The sequence below is a fragment of the Bipolaris zeicola genome, assembly GCF_000523435.1.
Source record: "Bipolaris zeicola 26-R-13 unplaced genomic scaffold scaffold_70, whole genome shotgun sequence".
Classification (NCBI taxonomy): Eukaryota; Fungi; Ascomycota; class Dothideomycetes; order Pleosporales; family Pleosporaceae; genus Bipolaris; species Bipolaris zeicola.
This window is the reverse complement of record NW_006912119.1, coordinates 1-20,542: the sequence shown is the minus strand read 5'-3', so window position 1 is coordinate 20,542 and position 20,542 is coordinate 1. Positions and strand designations below refer to the sequence as shown.

The 20,542-nt window shown below is 51.3% G+C and overlaps 6 protein-coding genes across 6 annotated transcripts; 4 read left to right on the top strand and 2 right to left on the bottom strand.

Annotated features, from left to right (window-relative positions):
- Positions 1-292: 292 nt before the first annotated feature.
- Positions 293-8,384, top strand: COCCADRAFT_95659 (uncharacterized protein; the record flags this gene model as incomplete). Its single annotated transcript, XM_007713914.1, has 12 exons — positions 293-1,327; positions 1,396-1,519; positions 1,582-2,139; positions 2,207-2,647; positions 2,704-4,865; positions 4,920-5,016; positions 5,072-5,097; positions 5,157-6,023; positions 6,094-6,450; positions 6,510-6,850; positions 6,924-7,407; positions 7,479-8,384. 12 exons carry the CDS (start codon positions 293-295, stop codon positions 8,382-8,384), a joined length of 7,398 nt encoding a protein of 2,465 aa, XP_007712104.1.
- A 631-nt stretch (positions 8,385-9,015) lies between these two features.
- Positions 9,016-11,473, top strand: COCCADRAFT_4872 (uncharacterized protein; the record flags this gene model as incomplete). Its single annotated transcript, XM_007713899.1, has 4 exons — positions 9,016-9,198; positions 9,291-9,757; positions 9,874-11,322; positions 11,386-11,473. 4 exons carry the CDS (start codon positions 9,016-9,018, stop codon positions 11,471-11,473), a joined length of 2,187 nt encoding a protein of 728 aa, XP_007712089.1.
- Positions 11,474-11,668: 195 nt separating this feature from the next.
- Positions 11,669-13,267, bottom strand: COCCADRAFT_36600 (uncharacterized protein; the record flags this gene model as incomplete). The annotated part of the gene is made up of 6 exons (XM_007713913.1): positions 11,669-12,008; positions 12,077-12,809; positions 12,876-12,933; positions 12,999-13,075; positions 13,140-13,144; positions 13,215-13,267. The coding sequence occupies 6 exons, from the start codon at positions 13,265-13,267 to the stop codon at positions 11,669-11,671; spliced, it is 1,266 nt and encodes a 421-aa protein (XP_007712103.1).
- A 483-nt stretch (positions 13,268-13,750) lies between these two features.
- Positions 13,751-15,217, top strand: COCCADRAFT_70418 (uncharacterized protein; the record flags this gene model as incomplete). Its single annotated transcript, XM_007713912.1, has 4 exons — positions 13,751-14,058; positions 14,119-14,390; positions 14,452-14,836; positions 14,902-15,217. Coding segments are annotated over 4 exons (1,281 nt in total), but the record flags the coding sequence as incomplete, so codon positions are not given.
- Positions 15,218-16,970: 1,753 nt separating this feature from the next.
- COCCADRAFT_95648 (uncharacterized protein) lies at positions 16,971-17,567 on the bottom strand (the record flags this gene model as incomplete). Its single annotated transcript, XM_007713911.1, has 1 exon — positions 16,971-17,567. One exon carries the CDS (start codon positions 17,565-17,567, stop codon positions 16,971-16,973), a length of 597 nt encoding a protein of 198 aa, XP_007712101.1.
- Positions 17,568-18,327: 760 nt separating this feature from the next.
- On the top strand, positions 18,328-20,184 carry COCCADRAFT_4868 (uncharacterized protein; the record flags this gene model as incomplete). Its single annotated transcript, XM_007713898.1, has 6 exons — positions 18,328-18,567; positions 18,634-18,750; positions 18,811-18,913; positions 18,973-19,041; positions 19,100-19,699; positions 19,751-20,184. 6 exons carry the CDS (start codon positions 18,328-18,330, stop codon positions 20,182-20,184), a joined length of 1,563 nt encoding a protein of 520 aa, XP_007712088.1.
- Between the last annotated feature and the right edge of the window lie 358 nt (positions 20,185-20,542).

Here is a 20,542-nt window from a genome sequence, read left to right as displayed (position 1 = left end):
CATGAATGGTGAGCGCCAAGAATAACCGCCCAACTGAGAAGCAGAACGAACGTTGGATTTTAGTTTATTAGACGTATTTTAGTAAGCAGCCGGGTCGCACTGCCAGGGTTTGTTTAGTAAGTACCTGTGAATGCAGGTTGGTGAGCGTCTATTATTGGAGGTAACACAACCAGACTACTTGGTGAGCTTGATGAAGGATTAATAGATAGTATACTTAGTTCTACATCAAATGCAAGTTGCACTGCCGCTGAATTTCTGTCAGTAAAGTTCAACCTTTTTTTCTTATTTCAATATGACCATCAAAATAAGTAGCTCTGGTCCCAGTCCGATAGCAATTGTTGGCATCGGTCTAAGGCTCCCTGGCGGTTGCCACGATGGGAAATCCTATTGGGACCTTCTGGTCAACCAGAAAGACGCACGGCGATCGATCCCCCCAGAGCGTTTCAACATTGACGGCTTCCACGGAAAAAGCCAGGGAGCCAGTAATCTGTCCATGAGGCATGGGTACTTTCTCGATGAGCCCGTCGACCGCTTCGACGCAGCTTTCTTCAGCATGTCCCAAGCCGAAGTTGCGCGCGTCGACCCCCAGCAGAGACTATTGCTCGAGGTCATGCATGAGGCGCTTGAGAATGCTGGTGAGGTCAATTGGCGTGGTAGCGACATTGCGGTATATGCGGGTAGCTTTGGCCAGGACTGGCTGCAGATGCAAGCCCGTGACATGCAAGAAGGAAACGTCTACGACATCACGGGCATGGACGACTTCGTCTTTGCCAACCGCGTGTCGTACGAGCTTGATCTTCATGGACCCAGCATGACAGTCAAGGCTGGTTGCTCGTCAAGTTTGATTGCGCTGCATCTGGCGTGTGAAGCGCTAAATCGGGGCGACTGTTCCGGAGCACTGGTGGGAGCTTCCAACCTGCTACTCTCACCCGAGTACTTCCTCGCCCTCGACAACCTCGGCGCATTGTCTCCCGACGGATCATCCCGCGCCTTCGACGCCAATGCAAATGGCTACGCCAGAGCAGATGCTGTCAATGCCATCTATGTCAAGAGGCTAGACGATGCCGTGCGCGATGGCAATCCCATCCGCGCCATCATCCGCAGCACAGCGGTCAACGCTGACGGCAAGACCGTGGGTTTGACCAATCCTAGCACCGACGCCCAGGCCAGCTTGATCCGGCGAGCATATGAAAAGGCTGGGATTGGCAACCCAGAGGCAACTCCCATGGTCGAATGCCATGGCACAGGTACAGCAACGGGAGATCCGCTCGAGGTGGCGGCTGTCGTCCAGACGTTTGGCCACCAGCACCAGACATATATCGGTAGTGTAAGTAATAGCAATCTTAGTAAGAAAAAAGGTTTTGGTCATCCCCATATCTAATCGAGTCTTTCTAGGTAAAACCAAACATCGGTCACGGAGAGGGGGCTGCTGGCCTGAGCAGCTTGATCAAAGCAGTCCTCTCCCTGGAACGACATACCATCCCACCAAACATCAAATTCCAGACCCCTAATCCTAAGAGTATGCTCCCCCAGTAATCCAGCAACTTCTACTTTGGTTCAGTGACTAAAAAAGACCTATAGTTCCCTTCACCGAAGCCAATCTGGTAGTACCGACAGAAGCATTACCCTGGCCACAAGGACGAGATCCCAGGGTTAGTATTGATTCATTTGGCCTCGGCGGTGCAAATGCACACGTGATTATTGAAGCAGACCCCTCCGCGCGCAGGACGAACGGAATTCCGCAGATAAATGGCAATAACAAGCCTGTTTCGTCACAGCGGCTGCTGGTGTTTTCAGCTCATACAGAGACATCCCTCAAAACCATGCTAGACAAATACGAAGCCTTCATAGGGTCTGAATTCTTTGAATTAACAAATCTAGCTTACACTCTCGGCGCAAGACGGCATCACCATAAGTTCAGGACTTTTTGCGTCACTGACGGGTCGTCATTACAGCCTTCAGCAATAGTTCGAAGACCTAAGAACGGTCGTCTCCTTTTCATTTTCACCGGCCAGGGAGCACAGTGGAGTGGCATGGGTCGCGAACTGATTCGTGACTTTCCGTCGTTTAGGAAAGACATCCAGCAGATGGATAAATATCTTTCAGAGTGTCAGTTTCCGCCTCCGTGGAGGATGGAAGGTAAGTTATAAACCCTCTAGAAAAACTGCCTCCACATCCCACTAACTAACACGTCACCTCAATCTAGATAAGATTTCCAATGCAGAGGATATCAACACAGCAGAATACGCACAACCCCTCTGCACAGCCATTCAAATCGCCTTGGTCAACCTATTGCGCAACTGGAATGTCCATGCGGATGGAGTGGTTGGTCATTCCAGTGGAGAGATTGCAGCAGCCTATACTGCTGGCGCCCTCACAATGGAAGATGCGATTTTAGTGGCCTTTTATCGGGGTGTTACTAGTTCCCAGCAGACGAAACCTGGCGCCATGGCGGCTGTAGGACTGGGTAGGGATGAGGTAAGTGGTCTATTGACCCCCGGCGCGACCATAGCCTGCGAGAATAGCAGATCTAGCGTAACCATCTCGGGCGATCTCAGTGCAATAGAGAAAACACTGGATAGAGTACGTCAGTACCGATCAGAAGCACTAGCTCGGAAGCTCAAAGTCGATAAAGCATATCACTCAGGTAGGTGCCCTTCAGTAGCGGTTTCGTAAGAGGAAAATGGCTCTAACACACCACAGATCATATGATATCAGTGGGTCCAGTCTATAGGGAGTTGATTTCGACCATCAAATCCCCGCATGATAACTCTCTTCCGATCCCATTCTTCTCCTCCGTCACAAGAATGGAAACTCGGGATGCAAGTCTTCTAGGTCCAAACTACTGGAAGTCAAACATGGAGAACCCGGTGCTGTTCCTGTCCGCGGTAGAATCTGCCCTCAAGAGTACGCAAGAATTTGGATTGGCTCTCGAGCTCGGCCCTCACTCAGCTTTATCTGGACCCTTCCGCCAAATATGCAAAGACAGAAGCAAGACCGTGACCTATGATAGCTGTCTAAGTAGATCAAGCGATAGCACTCAATCGTTACTGAGTGCCGTTGGCCGCTTGTTTTGTCAGGGGGTCAAGGTCGACTTCGCGGCTATGAATCCCGGGGCTAACACCATGTCTAGCCTGCCTCCATATCCCTGGACCCACGACACATCCTACTGGCATGAGAGCCGAATCTCTCGGGAAATTCGCACACGCGCTCACCCCGAGCATGAGCTGCTTGGTACACGCGTCATCGGCGGCAATGACCTCGAGCCCACCTGGAGAAAGATGCTGAGTCTGAAAGACGTGCCCTGGCTTTCTGACCATGTGGTCGCTGGTGACATTGTCTTTCCTGCTGCCGGGTACATCACCATGGCGACTGAGGCTGTGAGACAGCTTTCTTCGCATCCGGGTTCATTCACCATCCGTGCATTATCCATCGGATCAGCCATGCCTCTACAAAATGGGAAGGCCACCGAGATCATGACCCGGCTTCAGCCTCTAAGATTAACGGACAATCAGGATTCAGCCTGGTTTGAGTTCAGTGTCATGTCATACGATGGAACTAGATGGAGCCGGCACTGTAGCGGAGAGATCCGCACTGCAGATGCCTTGGATTCGTCCACAACTAGATTGAACTTGTCTGCACCAGAAGGCAAGAGAGAAGTGGCTACCGCCAAATGGTATCAAGCCGCCAAGTCGGTTGGTCTAGAGTACGGGCCTTTATTCCAAGGGCTGCAAGATATCTTCTACGATCTCTCTCGCGACTGTACGTCGGCCAAGCTGCAATCAACCGAGCAATACTATGGGTTGCTTCATCCCACGACTATAGACCAACTCTTACAGTGCTGCATTCTCGGTTCAGTCAAGGGTCATGAAAGACTTCTGAACAGGACAGCTCTTCCTGTCTACATCGAGGAGATGTCTATCGGCGGTAGTGATTACTTGAACAATCTTCACTGCGATGCGTATACCCTCTTCAGTGGCCACGATACGCTCTCGGCACATGGCTCTATAGGGGCTAGGGGTGGAGCCCTAGCACTTCAGGCCAAAGGGATCCAATTTCGCCTACTTGATATTCATACCAGTACCATAGAAGACCCGTTGAAGGAGCTTCACCTACTTGAGTGGCGGCCGGATATTGATCTCACCAACTTGGACCAGATGGTGCGTCAAGACCATGATCTCAGCAGCTGCCTCGAACTCGTCGAGAGACTCAACATCCTCTGTGTACTGGAAAGTACTAGGATACTCAAACACCTCGACAGCTCGCATCACCATTTCAAACGATTCAAGGAGTGGAATGAGGAATACATTCACAAGCTACAGCAAAACGGCAGTCGTGTCGTGAAAGACGTCAATCAGATCCTGGAAATGGAACCGGAGAAGCGAGCCTCTGCTATCAAAGCGCTGACGGAAGAAGCTATTGCGACACCGGCGCGGGACATTGCCCTTGCCATTGTCAGGATATTCAATGATGTGGAAGGCATCTTCACAGGAGCAGTAGAGCCTCTTGCAGTACTCTTGAAAGATAACTTGCTCATGGAAATTTACAATTTTTTCAACATGCTGGAGTACCGCGACTTTTTCCGGCTCCTAGGCCACAAGAACAGAGGAACCTTGCGAGTAGTGGAGATTGGAGCCGGGACAGGAGGCTTTACTTCTACCATCCTGCCAGCCTTAATGGACTCTGCCGGTGACCACCTGTTCAGTACCTATACCTACACCGACATATCCTCGGGCTTCTTCAAGGCTGCAAAGGAGCGCTTTGGGGAGTACTCTGGTATTGAGTACACTGTTTTGGATATAAGCAAAAATCCTGCCTCACAGGGCCTGGAACTTGGCAGCTATGATCTTGTTGTTGCTGCAAACGTAATGAAAAGCCCGCCTATTGAAATCGGGAAGAGGAAGACTAACATCAAGCAGGTTCTTCATGCTACCCCAGACCTTGTTCAAACAATGAAAAACTGCCGTTCTCTTCTACGACCAGGCGGTCGATTGTTCATGTTGGAATTATGCTCCGGTAAGTCTTGACAATATTTGTGATCTTGGATGAGATGGCTAATTGTTGTATGCAGAGGCTAAATGGGTTAATTACATCATGGTAGGTTTATATAATCTTCTATGATAATGGCCCTGTTGGTTGCTAACATATCACTATAGGGTACACTCCCTGGTTGGTGGCTTGGAGAAGCAGACGGCCGTCCAAACGAGCCGTATATACAGGGCGAACAATGGAATGTTATACTTCGAAAAGCCGGGTTTGGCAATATGACAGCGATCATGGATCAGAAGTCCCCATATCAGCTTGACAACATCATTGTTGCCAGTGCAGATGACGACGTTGCGACACCTTCCAAGGCTCTCAATCTCCTAGTGAGAGATTCCAACCAGCCGTCAGCTATTGCCAACGCATTTATGTCGGAGCTCCGCCAAGCAGGTTACGATGTCACCCTATGTTCGCTGCGGGAACAGCCAATCTCCCCTGTTGATACCGTATCGCTTCTCGACATCGACGGGCCTGGAGCATTCTTCGAGGACTTGGATGAGAAAGGGCTCCGCGGAATCATCCGATTCATTACAAACAACCGCGGACAGCAGATACTATGGCTCACAGGTCTTGCACAGGTATCAACAGAGAACCCACACCATGCCATGGTGTTGGGGCTTGCCCGCACGCTTCGCCTAGAGCTGGGTTCGCACTTCGCGACCATGGAGCTCGACATTGGCGCCGACCCGTTCCCCTTTGGCACGGTAGTAAAGGTTTTCGACCATATTCAGAGGCAGTCGAAACTAGACGTGGCGGACTGCGAGTTTGCCCTGGTCAACGGTATGGTACAAGTGCCACGGTTCTTGACTCGGACAGCCGACCAGGTCGTTCCCATTCCCGAATCCCAGGTCTTTCGAAAGCTTCACATGGGAAAGCCTGGAATACTTGCTAGCCTTCAATGGCAGGAAGGATTGCGGGACTCTAACTTGGGAGAAGGCGAGGTGGAGATCAATATCCGCTCTTCCGCTGTAACGCATCAGGTAAGCAAAGCACTGAGACAGTGTCGCAAGACTAGACTCGGTTATTCGTCACTGACCGTTTTTCCCACAGGATGTCCTCTTCGCTTCTGGCGCTGTACATGGCAAGCAAGGTCTGGGATTTGAGTGTGCCGGCGTTGTTTCCCGTACGAGCTCGAGCGGCACTGACCTTCAGGTGGGCGATCGTGTGCTCTGCTGGTCATCAGGCTCACTGGCGACCCACGCACTTGTCAACGCCAAGTGCTGCATCAAATTGCCTGACAGCTTATCCTTCAATGATGCGGTTACGATGCCAACTGCGTATGCTTCCATGATCAGGGGCTTATTGGACAACAGTTCACTAGCTCCTGGGGACACAGTCCTTATTCATTCCGCTTCCAGTCCTATGGGCCTTGCCGGCATCCAGGTTGCTCGAATGCAAGGGGCAGAGGTGAGTATTCACAATGCAAATTCTGTCTACTAGTTTGTTCACTAATCGCAACACGGTAGATATTTGTGACCGCTAGAACAGAAGCCGAGAAGGAATTTCTGATAACTGAGCAAGGCATTCCGACAAGTCATGTGTTTTCATCTTCCGATAGCTCTTTTGTTGCAGAGATCATGCAAGCAACAAAAGCACGCGGTGTAGATGTTGTCGTCAATCTCCTGTCAGGAGATTTGTTGCACGAGAGCTGGAAATGCGTAGCAGAAGGCGGCAATATGATTGAGCTCTCTGGCAGAGACATCACTGGGCATGGAAAATTGGACATGATTATGTTTGGGGGAAACCGTGGATTCCACGGAATCAATATACCCGCCCTGATTGCCCAAAAGCCATCGCTAGCTGCCAGGTAGGCTTCTTTTTGCTAATACAGGGCCTTGGCGCTCTCCTTTTGAATTCATATGGCTGATCACCTACGACAGGTTTCTGAAAGTCATAATGGACCTGTATACAGGCGGGTCAATCAAGCCAATCAGCCCGATCAAAGTTCATACGCCAAACAACATCAAGCAAGCATTCCACCAACTCCACACCGACAATGACCAGATTGGTTCTGTGGCTTTAGAGTTTTCCAACGACCCACAGAGCATGATAGTAGCTGAATCGTGCAGCGACGAGATTCAGTTCCGCAAAGACCGATCCTATGTCTTGATTGGAGGCTTGGGCGGCCTGGGCAGATCTGCCGCAATCTGGCTCGCTGAAAGGGGGGCCGGCTGCATCATATTCATGTCGCGCTCTGCTTCCGCTGGTGCCGAGACCCGGTCTTTGGTACAGGAGCTCAAGTTATTGGGCTGCGAGACTCAGATTGCCACTGGAAGCGTGACAGATGCGACAGCGGTGGAGAAACTGGTAGCAAATGCAGCAATGCCCATTGCCGGGGTGCTGCATTTAGCCCTGGTCCTCAAGGTGAGTCTAACCCCTGCAATACTGAAGAAACGAATTCAACGCGAGGAATTGATACTAAGCAACACACGTAGGACGAAACACTGCTCGACATGACGTTTGACAGTTGGCGAGCCGCGACTGAGGCCAAGGTTCAAGGGACTTGGAACTTGCATCGCGCCCTAGAAGATCAGCCGTTAGAGTTCTTCGTCCTAGCCAGCTCCATCTACGGTATCCAGGGCAATCCGAACCAGGCGAACTACGCGGCAGCCAGCACCTTCCTCGATGCCTTCGTGCAGTACCGACAGAAGCTGGGCCTGCCGGCTTCGGTTATCGACCTGGGAGTGATGGGGGACGTCGGTTACGTCAGCGAGCGCCCGGCCATCTTGGAGAGCCTCAGACGTGCAGGAGCCCAGCTCCTGTGCGAGAACGACTTCCTGAGGTCCTTGCAGTTGGGAATCCGTGCCTCGTCTGCCCAAGCACCCCTACTCCCGACGGACTTGACCTCTGGCTACGTTAACCAGGCGCAATTTGTCGTTGGAATAGGTCAGCATCCTCCGGATGCTCGGGGTCTCGGGTTGAAGAGGGTGAAGGACAGCCATCAAAGCTCAGGCAATCGTGCCACCACACAAGACAGTATGGGAGAGGATGGCGGCGATAAGCTGCGACAATTTCTGGACGGGGCGAAGCGCGACCCGAGCTCGTTGAACGACGAAACGGGAGTGACGCAATTCCTGGCGGCGCAAGTGGCCGAATGCTTGAAGGGATTGTTGATCTTTGGCGACAACTCGAGCCTGGATCTTGGGCTGGGTCTAGCAGATCTGGGGGTCGATTCGCTCGTTGCCATTGAGTTGCAGAGCTGGTGGATCCAAAGCTTCGCCACGCACATCACCATCCTAGAGTTGACCAAGAGCGCCTCCATCGTAGCATTAGGTCAGCTAGCCAGGTTTCGCATGCTAGAAACATTCCATGGGCAGACTCCAGAGCTAGTCGCGCCATGAATTCAATATATGGACGTGGCACAAAAGCGGTTTGCTCGGCGTAGAACACAGAATTTGATGCAAGGAGTCTCAGCTTATTTTCACTTTATTGGTTCAGTGGGATTTGGCGTTTTGTGCTCTAGTACTAGGAAAGTTTTATTTACTGGTTCTTTATCTTTTGCAATTTAACTACGACATAGAAAATGGAACATCAGTTTTTGGTTAATGCTTTGGTAAAAATGTACCTTATCTCGTATATCGGATGAGACTACATGATAGAAAGCATAATAGAAGTTTTGGTGAACACTGTAGCTCAATCACTCCTGGCCTTGTATGAAAGTTGTACTTGCCATTGCCTCCACTCTACAAAAGCACACGGGCACTTTTACCAATATTGGAATGCCAAGATGAAAGGTGCCCGTTGTTGGTCTATTCCATAGGGCAGGTCGACCCGAAGATGACATGTATCCATCCAATCAGGTAATCGATAACCATTTTGGTGGCTGGGGGTTGTTGAGAAGACTGTGTATCAATATCACTATTGCGTATAACTAGCAAGTTGGCAGCTGTATTTGAGCGGAGTGCCATAGTTTGAATGAAAAATAAAATGGGACAACATAAAGCATCTTGGGAAGCGTCGACCAACGGGAAGATGTCTCTGGACACGAATGGGAAAGTGTCTCTGGACACGGCCAAAGACCAAAAAATTGATTACTCAAAATGGCGGTTGATTGACGAACAGGGCCGCCAATCCTGGCGGTACCTCGAGTCTGACGAGGAGGCGGCAAAGTGGCCACAGACGACGGCTGAGAAGCATTTCCTGGGTTTGGACATTGTCAGTAGAAACCGAACCCTGTCTCTCTTTTCCACACGGTCATGATCGCAGCTTTAGATGTATCTCTTTCTGATGGCTGATACAACCTCCAGGACTTGCCAGACGTACCCAAGGCACAAACGCCGTTACAGGCTGCCCAAGGGGCCATGTCGTATTTGAGCCAACTGCAGATGGCTTCGGGACAGTGGGCGAGCGAGTGCACTGGACCCCACTTCATCCTGCCCTGTGTAATCCTGGCCGGGTATGTGACGGGCACTCCCCTTCCCGCCGGGTATGCTGTCGAGATCCAGCGGTACCTATTTGCGAGCCAGCGTGTCGCCGACGGAGGCTGGGGGTGGCATGCTGAGGCTGACAGTAGTTCAGCCATTGCCACAGCCCTCAACTACGTCGTCCTGCGATTGCTGGGGGCGAGCAGAGACGACCCGCGCCTAGTCAGGGCACGGGAGCTGCTGCACACGTTTGGTGGAGCTACACACGTTCCGGGCATCGGCAAATTCTGGCTCTGCGTCCTAGGGGTCATGAAGTGGGAATGCGTCAATCCATTCCTACCCGAGTTGTGGTAAGTCACGTCCTGTTCTGCGCGGGTCCATACTCGAGTCCTTGTGAATGGATGCAATGCATACTGTAGCACCACAAGACATGCAACCCCTAGGCTAATCAGCGTTGGCATGTCAGGCTCTCGTCCGACTCGGATCCCGCCGCGCCGAGCAAATGGTATCTCCATACGCGGACCAACTTCACCTCCATGTCGTACGTATGGTCGAAGCAGTGGAGTTATGGCGGGGATGCCGTCACCGAGCAGCTCAAAGCCGAGCTCTACACGCGGCCGTACAACACAATCAACTTCGCGGCCCACCGCAGCTCCCTCGCCGCCGTGGACAACAACTATCCAAAATGGTGGCTCGTGAACCTCATGAACTGGCTGACCGTTGCCGTATACCTGCCGTACATGCGCAAGCCCACCACAGCATACAGTGGTGAGCGCAAAGTCTGGGACCTCATCGTGGCCGAAGACAAAAACACCGAGTACATTGGGCTCTCACCCATCAGCAAGGCCGGGAACCTCGTCGCCAGCTACATCGAGGAGGGGCCTCACGGGAGCTCAGTCCGCGCCCATCGGCAAACCATGACGCAGTACTTTTGGATGACCAAGGACGGCATGGCCTGCAACCTCTCGGACGGCATCCAGGTCTGGGACACGTCGTTAGCAGTGCAGGCCCTCGGCGCGGCGGGTGCGGGCGCTGATCCCAAGTTCCACTCGACACTCGTCAGGGCCCATGCCTTCCTGGAGGACCACCAGTTGCTGGAAAATGTACCGGACCAGGAAAAGTGCTACCGATGGCCTCGCAAGGGCGGGTGGCCGTTCAGCACCAGATACCAGGGCTACATGATCAGCGAGTGCACCGGCGAGGGCCTCCGCTCCGTCATGCAGCTTCAAGAGATGAGCCACTTGGATCTAGCCCAGCCGATACCCGAGCAAAGGCTACGCGACGCCGTCGACTGTCTGCTCAACTTGCAGAACGACACAGGTGGCTTCGGAGTCTACGAGAAGCGAACAGGTTCGCCCAAGCTCGCGTGGCTGGAGATGGGCGAGTTTGTGGGCAAGACCATGGTCACATACGACTTTGTCGAGTGCACCACGGCCGCAGTATCCGCTCTTTTGGCTTTTAGCAAGGTGTATCCCGGCTACCGTGCCGCTGATATCGAGACGACGACGGCGCAGGGGCTGTCCTTTATCAAAAAATCGCAAAAGTCCGACGGTGGCTGGTATGGTGCCTGGGGCGTCTCTTTCACCTATGCGGGAATGTTTGCGCTCGAAACCCTAGCCCTCGCGGGAGAGACGTACGCGACCGGTGAGGCGTCGCGTCGCGGATGCGACTTCCTCGTCGACAAGCAAAAGGCTGATGGGGGCTGGGGAGAGTCTTACCTGAGCTTGCAGCGTGAAGAGTACGTTCAGCATCAAGAGTCCCAGGTGGTGCAGACGGCCTGGGTCTGCATGGCGCTGATGCACGCCGCATACCCTGACATGGAGCCTATAAAACGTGGACTCAGATTGATCATGTCTCGGCAGCAATCCAAAGGGCAATGGTACCAAGAGGCACTCGAGGGTGGTGTCGGAGATGGGTGAGTACTTGATTCTTACCCCTGCTCTCTTTGCCGAGGTCGGACGACTAACATGCTCTACAGGGTAATCTCCTATTCCAACTACAAGCTTTACTGGCCAATCCGAGCTTTGGCTGAATACGTGAACAGATTTGGAGACGGGAAGCTGTGAGGAGAATAGGTACCAGTCATGATATTGATGACACTTGAAGTTATGTGGGAAGCCTGAAAGTATATTGTTCATGCTATCTTTGTTGCTGTATCTCATCATCATGCGAGAAATAAAAAAGAAAAAACTTCCAACCCAATCAGCAGGCACAGAGGTCAAGTCACAGATGATATTGACGATACTGCAGATACTACCTAACTAGGCAACAATCAAAGCAGCCAGTGTCTTTTCGGCCATCCCAGCAGCATCCCACGTCCAGTAAGAATGTTGCATCTTGACCACATCGCTATTTTGACCCGTATTCGAAGCAGCTTTTCTTTCCGAGTCTCTGGCCGCCTGTGCGTCACCATCTCGGAGGTGTAGCTGCTCCCTTGCACGGTACGTAGCCGCTTGGATCTGATCAACCCTCTCCTTGCGAGACGACTCGTATGCCCGTAGTGCTAAAGGAAGCTGTTGTCGGTTCTCGATCAACGATAGCACTGTGGCAATGGCAGTCGCATCCTCGACCGCCTGAGCAACTCCCTGGCCAAGATACGGACTAGTTGGGGGTCACAAGTTAGTTACAGTCAAAACTAAGTACAGGTAGAGGTGTGGGACGAAACTGACAGCATTGCATGACACGCATCCCCGAGAAGAATGGTCGAGCCTTTGACCCAAACGGGCGCTGGGGGATATATGAACATCCGGAAGTTGGGCACATGGGGTGGAGCAAGCGCAATCAATTTGAGAAGCGTTGGATCCCATCCCTGGTAGTCCGCCAGCACGTTCTGCTTGTCCGTCACCGACGTCCATGATTCCTCTGCGTCTCCGTTGTCTGGATGGATGAGAACGACATTGAGCAAGTGGTGGTTATGCACTGGGTAGGCGACCACGTGGCGGGAAGGTCCGTCCCATCGCGTGGCCCACGGCCGTTGGACTAGCTCCCGCAACCTTGGGTCGGATTCCAGCAAGTCCCGAGAGAGGGTGAATCTATACGCGGCCTCGCCTGTGGGCAGCGGTACAACTGCTTCAGGTGGACAAACCTTGGCCTTCAAGGTGGATTTCACACCGTCTGCTGCGATGATCAAGTCAGCCGCCACGCGTTGCCCATCGGAGAGAAGAGCGACGATGGCTTCGATATCAACATCCACAACCCTCGCTCCTAGTCGAATCTCAACATTTTTGAGCTCCCGAGCACGCGCAAGAAGTGCCAATTGCATGTCCCCATGGTGTACAGCGTTCTGCTTCCCTACCGGGTTCGCCGCGGTTTGAGTGATCAATTCCCCAGTGTCCCACTTGGTGATCTCGATGCCGTCCAGGGGGACACATGCAGTGTCATTCGCCTGAAGCACCCCTTCAGCTATTTGACAGCGTCATCAGTCTTTGAGGCAGGCTTGAGTTTAGCAACACGGAGCAGTCTACCTACATTCATACCATTGCCGCGTAGTTGGTGGCAATGCCACTCCCGCACCAACATGAGATAGCTGTGCTTCGGTCAGCGCGCCAAACAGCCAGGGTAAGTACTTCAGCAAAAACAACAACCGCCTACCTCAGAGGTGGACTCAAGAATCAGCACGGAATGCCCGCGGTTCCCAAGTGCGACGGCCGCCGAGAGCCCTCCGATGCCTTTGATCCAAATATTTAGATGTCGATCTCGTTACTTCACTGACCAAAGGTCGAGTCCGCTCACCTGCTCTGTATTGGACTTTGTTAGTCGGTCCGTTATGTTAGAAAAGCAAAAAGTGCGCTCAAGCGCTGTTCGTACCCGACAACAACTATGTTCATAGGGACCCGACAGATTGGCTTTGCAGTAGACATGGCTGTTATCGCAGCACAAGGAGATAATTAGACTGTTGCCCTCGCAAACACGCAATGATATTGACTGGAGTCGGCCGCATGTAAGGCCGGAGAATGATCAGATATATTCATGGAGTTACTCCGTCTCTTCTGTGCAAAAAGTGCAATGATCCATGTTGTGAATAGGTTGCCAACACGCAACCAGTGTCGTGTCGAGTTAACGAGTAGACCTAACTCGCCTATAACTGCCCCAGACACTCCTCATCAGCAAAAGTGGACAAGACTATCAACACACATCACCTGAGCATGCGATGATGATGCCTTGGCTTTTCCGGGTGTCAGTGCGATTTTACCATTGGTTTTTTTTTACAAGGTGTACATCTGAAAGGTCCTAGAATATATAGTTGGGGTTCTTACCAGGTATACTACTATCCTCATAAAGAAGTGGGTCACGGTGTTTACTCAACTACCTACCCGCCAGTCGAATACGCAAACCAACAGATCATGGGTGACTTCGAAAAAAGTCATGACTTTAAAGTAGTCATAGTTGGAGGGTCGGTTGCAGGCCTGGTTCTTGCCCATAGCTTGCACAAGGCCGGGATCGACTACGTCGTTCTTGAAGGTCGCGACCACATCGACCCACAGGTTGGCGCTTCCATCGGCCTTTTCTCAAACGGCTCCCGGATCCTTGATCAGCTTGGCGTTTTCGAAAGCATCCTGGAGTGTACGGAACCTCTGAAATGCTACGACATGCTCACCGGGCAAGGAGATCTAGTACGGCGTGATGATTCCCTGCAATTGATCGAGGCACGGTACGTCATGGGAGCTGTGCAAACACCATGTAATGATCGCTAAGCTGAGATACATCATAGTACGGGCTATCCGGTGACATTTCTTGAGCGGCGGCAGGTCCTCCAGAAGCTCCATCAACTCGCTCCGGACCAGAGCAAGATTCTCACTGGCAAAAAGGTCGTCTCTGTTCGCACCCTACCGGATGGTGTTGAGGTACATTGTGCAGATGGTTCCATTTTCACTGGAGATATAGTGGCTGGAGCCGACGGTGTGTACAGTCGAATCCGCCGTGAGATGTGGCGTCATGCCAAAAGCGATGGCGCCCTCAAACACCTAAATGATGATGAAAAAGGTAAGACACCGATATCGTATACGCAATAAGAGGGAGACATCCGCCACTAACAGGTCTATAGCCATGTTCGCCGACTACAGGTGTCTTTATGGCATGTCTTCCCCTGTGCCAGGCTTGCAGAAAACGAGCATTTACCGTACTTTCAACAAGGACTGGTCCTTTCTGGTAGTTGTCGGGAAAGACGAGTGCTGCTTCTGGTTTGTATTTGAGAAGCTAAGTAGAACACACAAATTGCCGAATCTGCCGAGATACACAGAATCTGATCAGGCCAAGTTTGTGAAGCCATTTATGAACCGCCATGTCTCCCAGGATGTGACCTTTGAAGCTCTCTGGCATCGAAAGACAGCAGCCACTTTGGCGGCATTGGAGGAGGCCCAATATAGACATTGGACATATGGGCGCTTTGTCTGCCTGGGAGATTCCATACACAAGATGACACCAAACATGTGAGACACCCTAAATCCTCCCCTTCCACCTACAAAACATAATTGTTGACACAAGAGGCAAATAGTGGCCAGGGTGGTAATTGGGCTATAGAGAGCGCCGCCGCTCTGACCAACAGGCTGCACTCAATGATGAGCACAACAAGAACACCATCGTTCGGGCAGATCTGCGACACACTGAGCGACTACGAGCAGAGCCGGCAGGTCCGTACCAAGGAAGTGTGCGCAATGGCCGGCTTCGCCACTCGTCTGGAAGCATTCGACAAGTTCTGGCACAAACTAATGGCGTTGTATGTTGTGCCACGGGCAGGCGACATGCTCGTAGATGTTCATTGCCAGTCGGTCGCGGGAGCACACATGTTAGATTTCCTCCCGCCGCCGGAGCTGTCGCTAAGACAGGACACCATCTTCCAGGCAGTAGAGTTTGACCGAAGAGCGCCTCATGTTTCATGGCGAATCCTTGGTGCTATCCCACTCCTGGCTTTCTGTCTTGCCGCTCTCCCAACTTTGGAACCTACAGGATCTGCCCTATCTACGAATCAAGACAACAAAACAGTACAACTATCTACGCTGCCGTATCTGGGCGACTTCTTCCCGCTCCAAGTCATCGCCCTGGTAGAAAGTGCCCGGCGAGGCAATAGCATGGGAATTGCCGCTTTATGGCCCCTGTTTGGACTTTCAGGGTACTGGGAAAGCACAAGATACGCTTTTCCAGTGTACTTCTTCCTCCAGTATATCTTATCCCCGCCGAGTCGGTACGCCGCTGCTGACAACCGCCTCGTGCCCACACATTACGCCAGATCCGCTGTTGCAGCAACTGTAATGGGCCACTTTCTCCTCGTAGCCTATGGCATGGCATGTCAGCAGAACTATGCTTTGTATGCCCATTGGTATTTACTACCTACCTGCGCGGCTGTCCTCCACCCTCTGTTCGCCTCATTTCTCACCACCACTACCTTCAACGACCGAGTTCAAAATCCTCGTGCTGATATGAAGTATCTACTTGTATCTTATGCCATTAGTGGCATTGTCAGTGGCATAACGCATATCTATTCCTCAGCGTTGTCACCGTGGGGCCTGAGCAACATTCTGTCCATCCTAGCTCGGCTACGGCAAGGACCCTTGCTTCTGCAGGAGATCGGGCCAGACAAACTTATCAATCGTCATCATGTACTGATACTAGGGAGCGGGCTGTTCTGGGCCCTTCTCCATTTATGGGACTTGAAAAGTACTGGACGACTCATGGCAGGTTGGTTCAAGGTTATAGGGGCACTCGGCGCTATTCTTGTGATGTTCGGACCTGGCACTGCATTGGTCTTGGGTTGGGCATGGAGAGAAGCAGTGTTGGCTCGAAAGACTTCGCCTCACTAAAGAGTTCAATGATGAAAGGTCGGAGACAGTCATCAGTACTGGCGCACAGATAGTATGAAAGCACAGTAGAATGTCAGGTACTTGAACATTGATGCAAGGAATTCACGACATTCTTTCTCCGCGGCCGCTTGTGGGGTCTGTATGCTGTGCAACCCCCAACCCCGACTCTCGGGGCGTCAAAACGCACTAATAGTAAGCCAGCGTCCAGAAGAAGAGGGGGGATTGATAATCATCATATCTTATGCAGTCAGAGGGCTCACATCAGCCACGAGAAACCCAGACAAGATGGCTGCCGCTGACAGAGCTTGTAGGCTCCTGTCAGTCCGATCTGATCATTGGTCTTTTTCCTTCAGAGGGCTTCATCGTCTTACTTTCTATAGTCCATCAACACCCTCCTGTTCGCTTCAAGCGAACGGCTGCAAGTGTTCATGGAAGAAGCTCGCCGAAATCGGGGAAGTGGCTGCATTGGTCCGTCTGTTCAGGACCCGTCGTTGCAGTTTCATGAAGGCTCACGATGGACACAGCGACCGACCATTACGACAAGGATTTGTAATGGAGATACCGGTGAGATTTGAGGATAGGGATCAAGTGACGGCATCATCTTCAATTATGTATTTTGATGGACTAATATTTTACTTAGGTTAACTTTTTACCATACAAGAATCAAGCTGTGTTCAATACATGGAACTTGATTTTCCGTTGGTGAGGGCGAACCTAGCATATCTAGGTAGGTTTTTTGTTGGGTTTAGACTGCTCCGTCCGGTTCCTACTGCTCTAGAATCTCCTTCACCTCCCCGAAAGCCTTGAGGATCTGATCCTTGGCTCCAGCCTCATTCCACGCTTTCTTGGTGTCCTCACCCAAAACGCCTTCGTTGACGGCGGCGAACACGTCAGTACCTGGGGCGAACGCGAGCTGGACTTTGGTCGGGGCGACTTTCATCTTCATGACCAGCTCCAGGCTCTCACTGAGATGCTTGTTGGCGCGCTCTCCGCCATGCGAGCCGTAGCTGATGACGGCCACAGGCTTCCCGGGCCACTCGTTGTACAGGTAGTCGATGGCGTTCTTGGTGGCCCCCGACATGCTACCGTTGTACTCGGGAATGACGAAGATGTAGCCCTGGAAGGACGCGATGGCCTCACTCCATTTCTTGGAGTGATCCTTGGTGAACTGCTTCATGGCTGGGACCATGGCAGGCATGACGGGCTCGTCAAAGATTGGCAGGTTGAAGTCGGCGATGGACAGAGGTTGAACCTCTAGCTTGTCTTCCGGGCGTGACTTGATCACCTCATGAACCCATTCTGCAACATCGGTTCCCACACGGGGAGTGCGAGTGCTGCCGGTGATGAGAGCGATTTTGGACATAGTTGCTGATTATGGAATGACTCTGAACACGAGAGAGTGGTGAATGAAAAGGTGTAGGGGATTGCTCTTGCCACTAGCTAAGGGCTATCAGAACAGACAAGGAAACAGACTTAAATACCTCTTACCCTCAAGCGAGGCGGGAAGGCGGGGATCGACCCACCCCTAAGTTAAGCGTGCACGAGGTTGTAAAAGCAACGGACGAGTAAATGGAGCACCGGATAGATGGCAGGCACCCTGCACAGCTGTTATACTATCCCTGTTGTGTGTGTAGTCGAAGGATTGCACTATCCCTATCTGGTCGGCCCCTTGCGTTGATAACAAATCCTCCCTCGCGTTGATGACAAATGCCCCCATTGGGTCGATAACAAAAATACCTTTGTTCGGTTGGTAAGGCGTTTCGAGTTGCCCCGCTATATGAAGGAGAAACGTTTTGGGAACAACGACGGCTATTGTTGCTACGAATCGGCTATTTTGCCAATTCGCTGGAAATGCATGTTAAGTCTGCCTAGTCCAAGGCACCCGTCTCCCGCGCCAAACCAGCAACAATAGCTCATACCCATAGTATGCAAAAGTGGCAATCCTATCACCTTGGCGAGTTCGTAGTATTAATCACAAAAGCTTTCCAAAATCACCACTTGGCTATTATCTGCAAGCTTCGCGAAAGTATTTTCTGGGGTGTACTAGCAAAGTAAGACAGGACATATCTAATTTGGAATGCTGAGACACCGAGCTTCACCCAATTGATATCATTCATTGAGCAATGTTGCACATTTCTCTCGGCGAATCCCTCCAGCACCCTGGCATCGGGCTTGCCATCAATTTCATCCTCGCTATTACTGCGATCGCTTTGGTCCGAAGGATTGGGAGCATATGCTTGGCAAAGTATCGACTGCAGGCACTCCCGTTGGTCAATGGGCATGGCCTATTCGAGTCTGGCAAAAGATCGAAAGAAAACTTTTTTCTCAACGCCCAGAGTTTGTTGGATGATGGATACGCAAAGGTGAGTTATTCTAGTTATCTTTTGTAAATGATAGAACGAATTAAGCTGACTACTTGGCTTCTATAGTCGTCCAAGGCCTTCCGAGTACAGACAGACAACTCGCAGGTGGTGGTATTGGCACCTGAATGTGTAAGCGAGATTCGGAACGACAATCGCTTCGACTTCACTCAGCTTCTAGCAGATGTAAGTTGTTGTTCAACGGACACAAAAGCGATGTGAGGACCTGACTATGGAAGTAATTAGGACTTTCTCGGGCACATTCCTGCCTTTACCAACTTTAGTCCGCACAACGGCCTGAACGACATGGCAAAAGAGGTCTTGACAAAAAAGCTTAACCCGTCTCTTGGTAAGCTACGTTCATCGCGCATGAATGGGAGTAAGACTGACTGGTGTGTATCTGGCAAGGCCTTGTTACCAAAGATGTTTCAACCGAGGCAACAGTAGCGTTCCGCGACCACTGGACGGATGACAAAGGTATGCATGCATGGGCCCATAGATTTGACAATTACGTTTCCAGCCTAACCGAGTAAAGAATGGCACTCAATCAATATAAAGGGAACTGTCCTCGAGATTGTAGCACAGTTATCCTCTCGAGTCTTCCTCGGGCCGGAGCTCTGTCGGAACCCTGCCTGGCTGAGAATCACAGTTGATTACACCACCAACCTGTTTTTCGGGGTCGAGGCACTGAAGAAATGGCATAGCTTTCTCCGTCCTATCGTGTGGCGCTTCGTTCCGGAGGTTCGAAAGGTGCGCCAGCAGATTGAAGAGGCGATACGCCTCATCCAGCCCGTTGTGGATAAGAGGACTGCCGAGTCTAGATCCTCAGCCGCCTCCTCGAACAAGGTGAAGTATAGTGACGCTGTTCAATGGGCTCACGAACTGGCCGGTGGTAGGCCTTATCATCCGGCATTACTACAACTTGGATTCTCATTGGCAGCGATTCATACGACAACCGACCAACTTTGCCAGACTCTTTACGACTTGTGTGCGTACCCGGAGTATATAGAACCTCTTCGACATGAGCTGGTTACCGTTCTGAAGGAGAGCGGCATGACCAAAGCTGGACTGTACAAACTGAAGCTCATGGACAGTTTTATGAAAGAAAGCCAGCGGTTGAAGCCCGGAGCTTCGCGTCAGTACCTCACCCCCTGTCCTTTGATGTGAAACTCATTTTCAATTCTAGTCTTGATGCGACGTTTGGTAATGGAGGATGTTACTCTTTCCAACGGCGTCTTTCTACCCCGAGGGATACAAGTTGGCTTCCCATTGCGCTCGCATTTCGACCCAAAAGCCTACCCTGAGCCCGATGTGTTTGATGGATACCGCTTTGTGAAGATGGCAGGTGATCCTGACAGGGAGATGTTGCGCCACTTTGTGTCCACAAGTCCCGAGCATTTGGCTTTTGGTTTTGGGAAACACTCTTGTCCAGGGCGCTTCTTTGCAGCCATTGAAGTCAAGATTGCGCTCTGCCACATCTTGCTCAAGTACGACTTTAAGCTAGCAGAGGGGACCACTCCCACTATCATGAGAATGGGTTGGGCTCTAGTTGCAGACCCTATGGCACAATTCGTTATTAAACGGCGCGATAGTATCGACGAAGATACTCTTCTTGCCTAGCTCAGATATAGTACTATACAGCGCTAAAATCTCACTATCTAGTGTAATACATAACTCTCTTACATATCATCATATCCAAGTGTTGTAGACAGATTAGACTTTATTATATATATATAATAAAAGAAGATAGTGGAGTATATTAACGTATCTGTATAGCGAGTGGCTCACGGTGCCAAGATCACACCAAAATCACGACTATTACATGACTATTACATGACTATTACAACACAACAATGATAGTAAAGAGAAATCGTAATAAGCTATTCTACTCAAAATCATCTTCTACATCTTTCTTACATGTGCGCGAGTTATGTCCTGTCTTGCCACAGCGTTTACAGTGCCTTTGCGACGGCTCGCC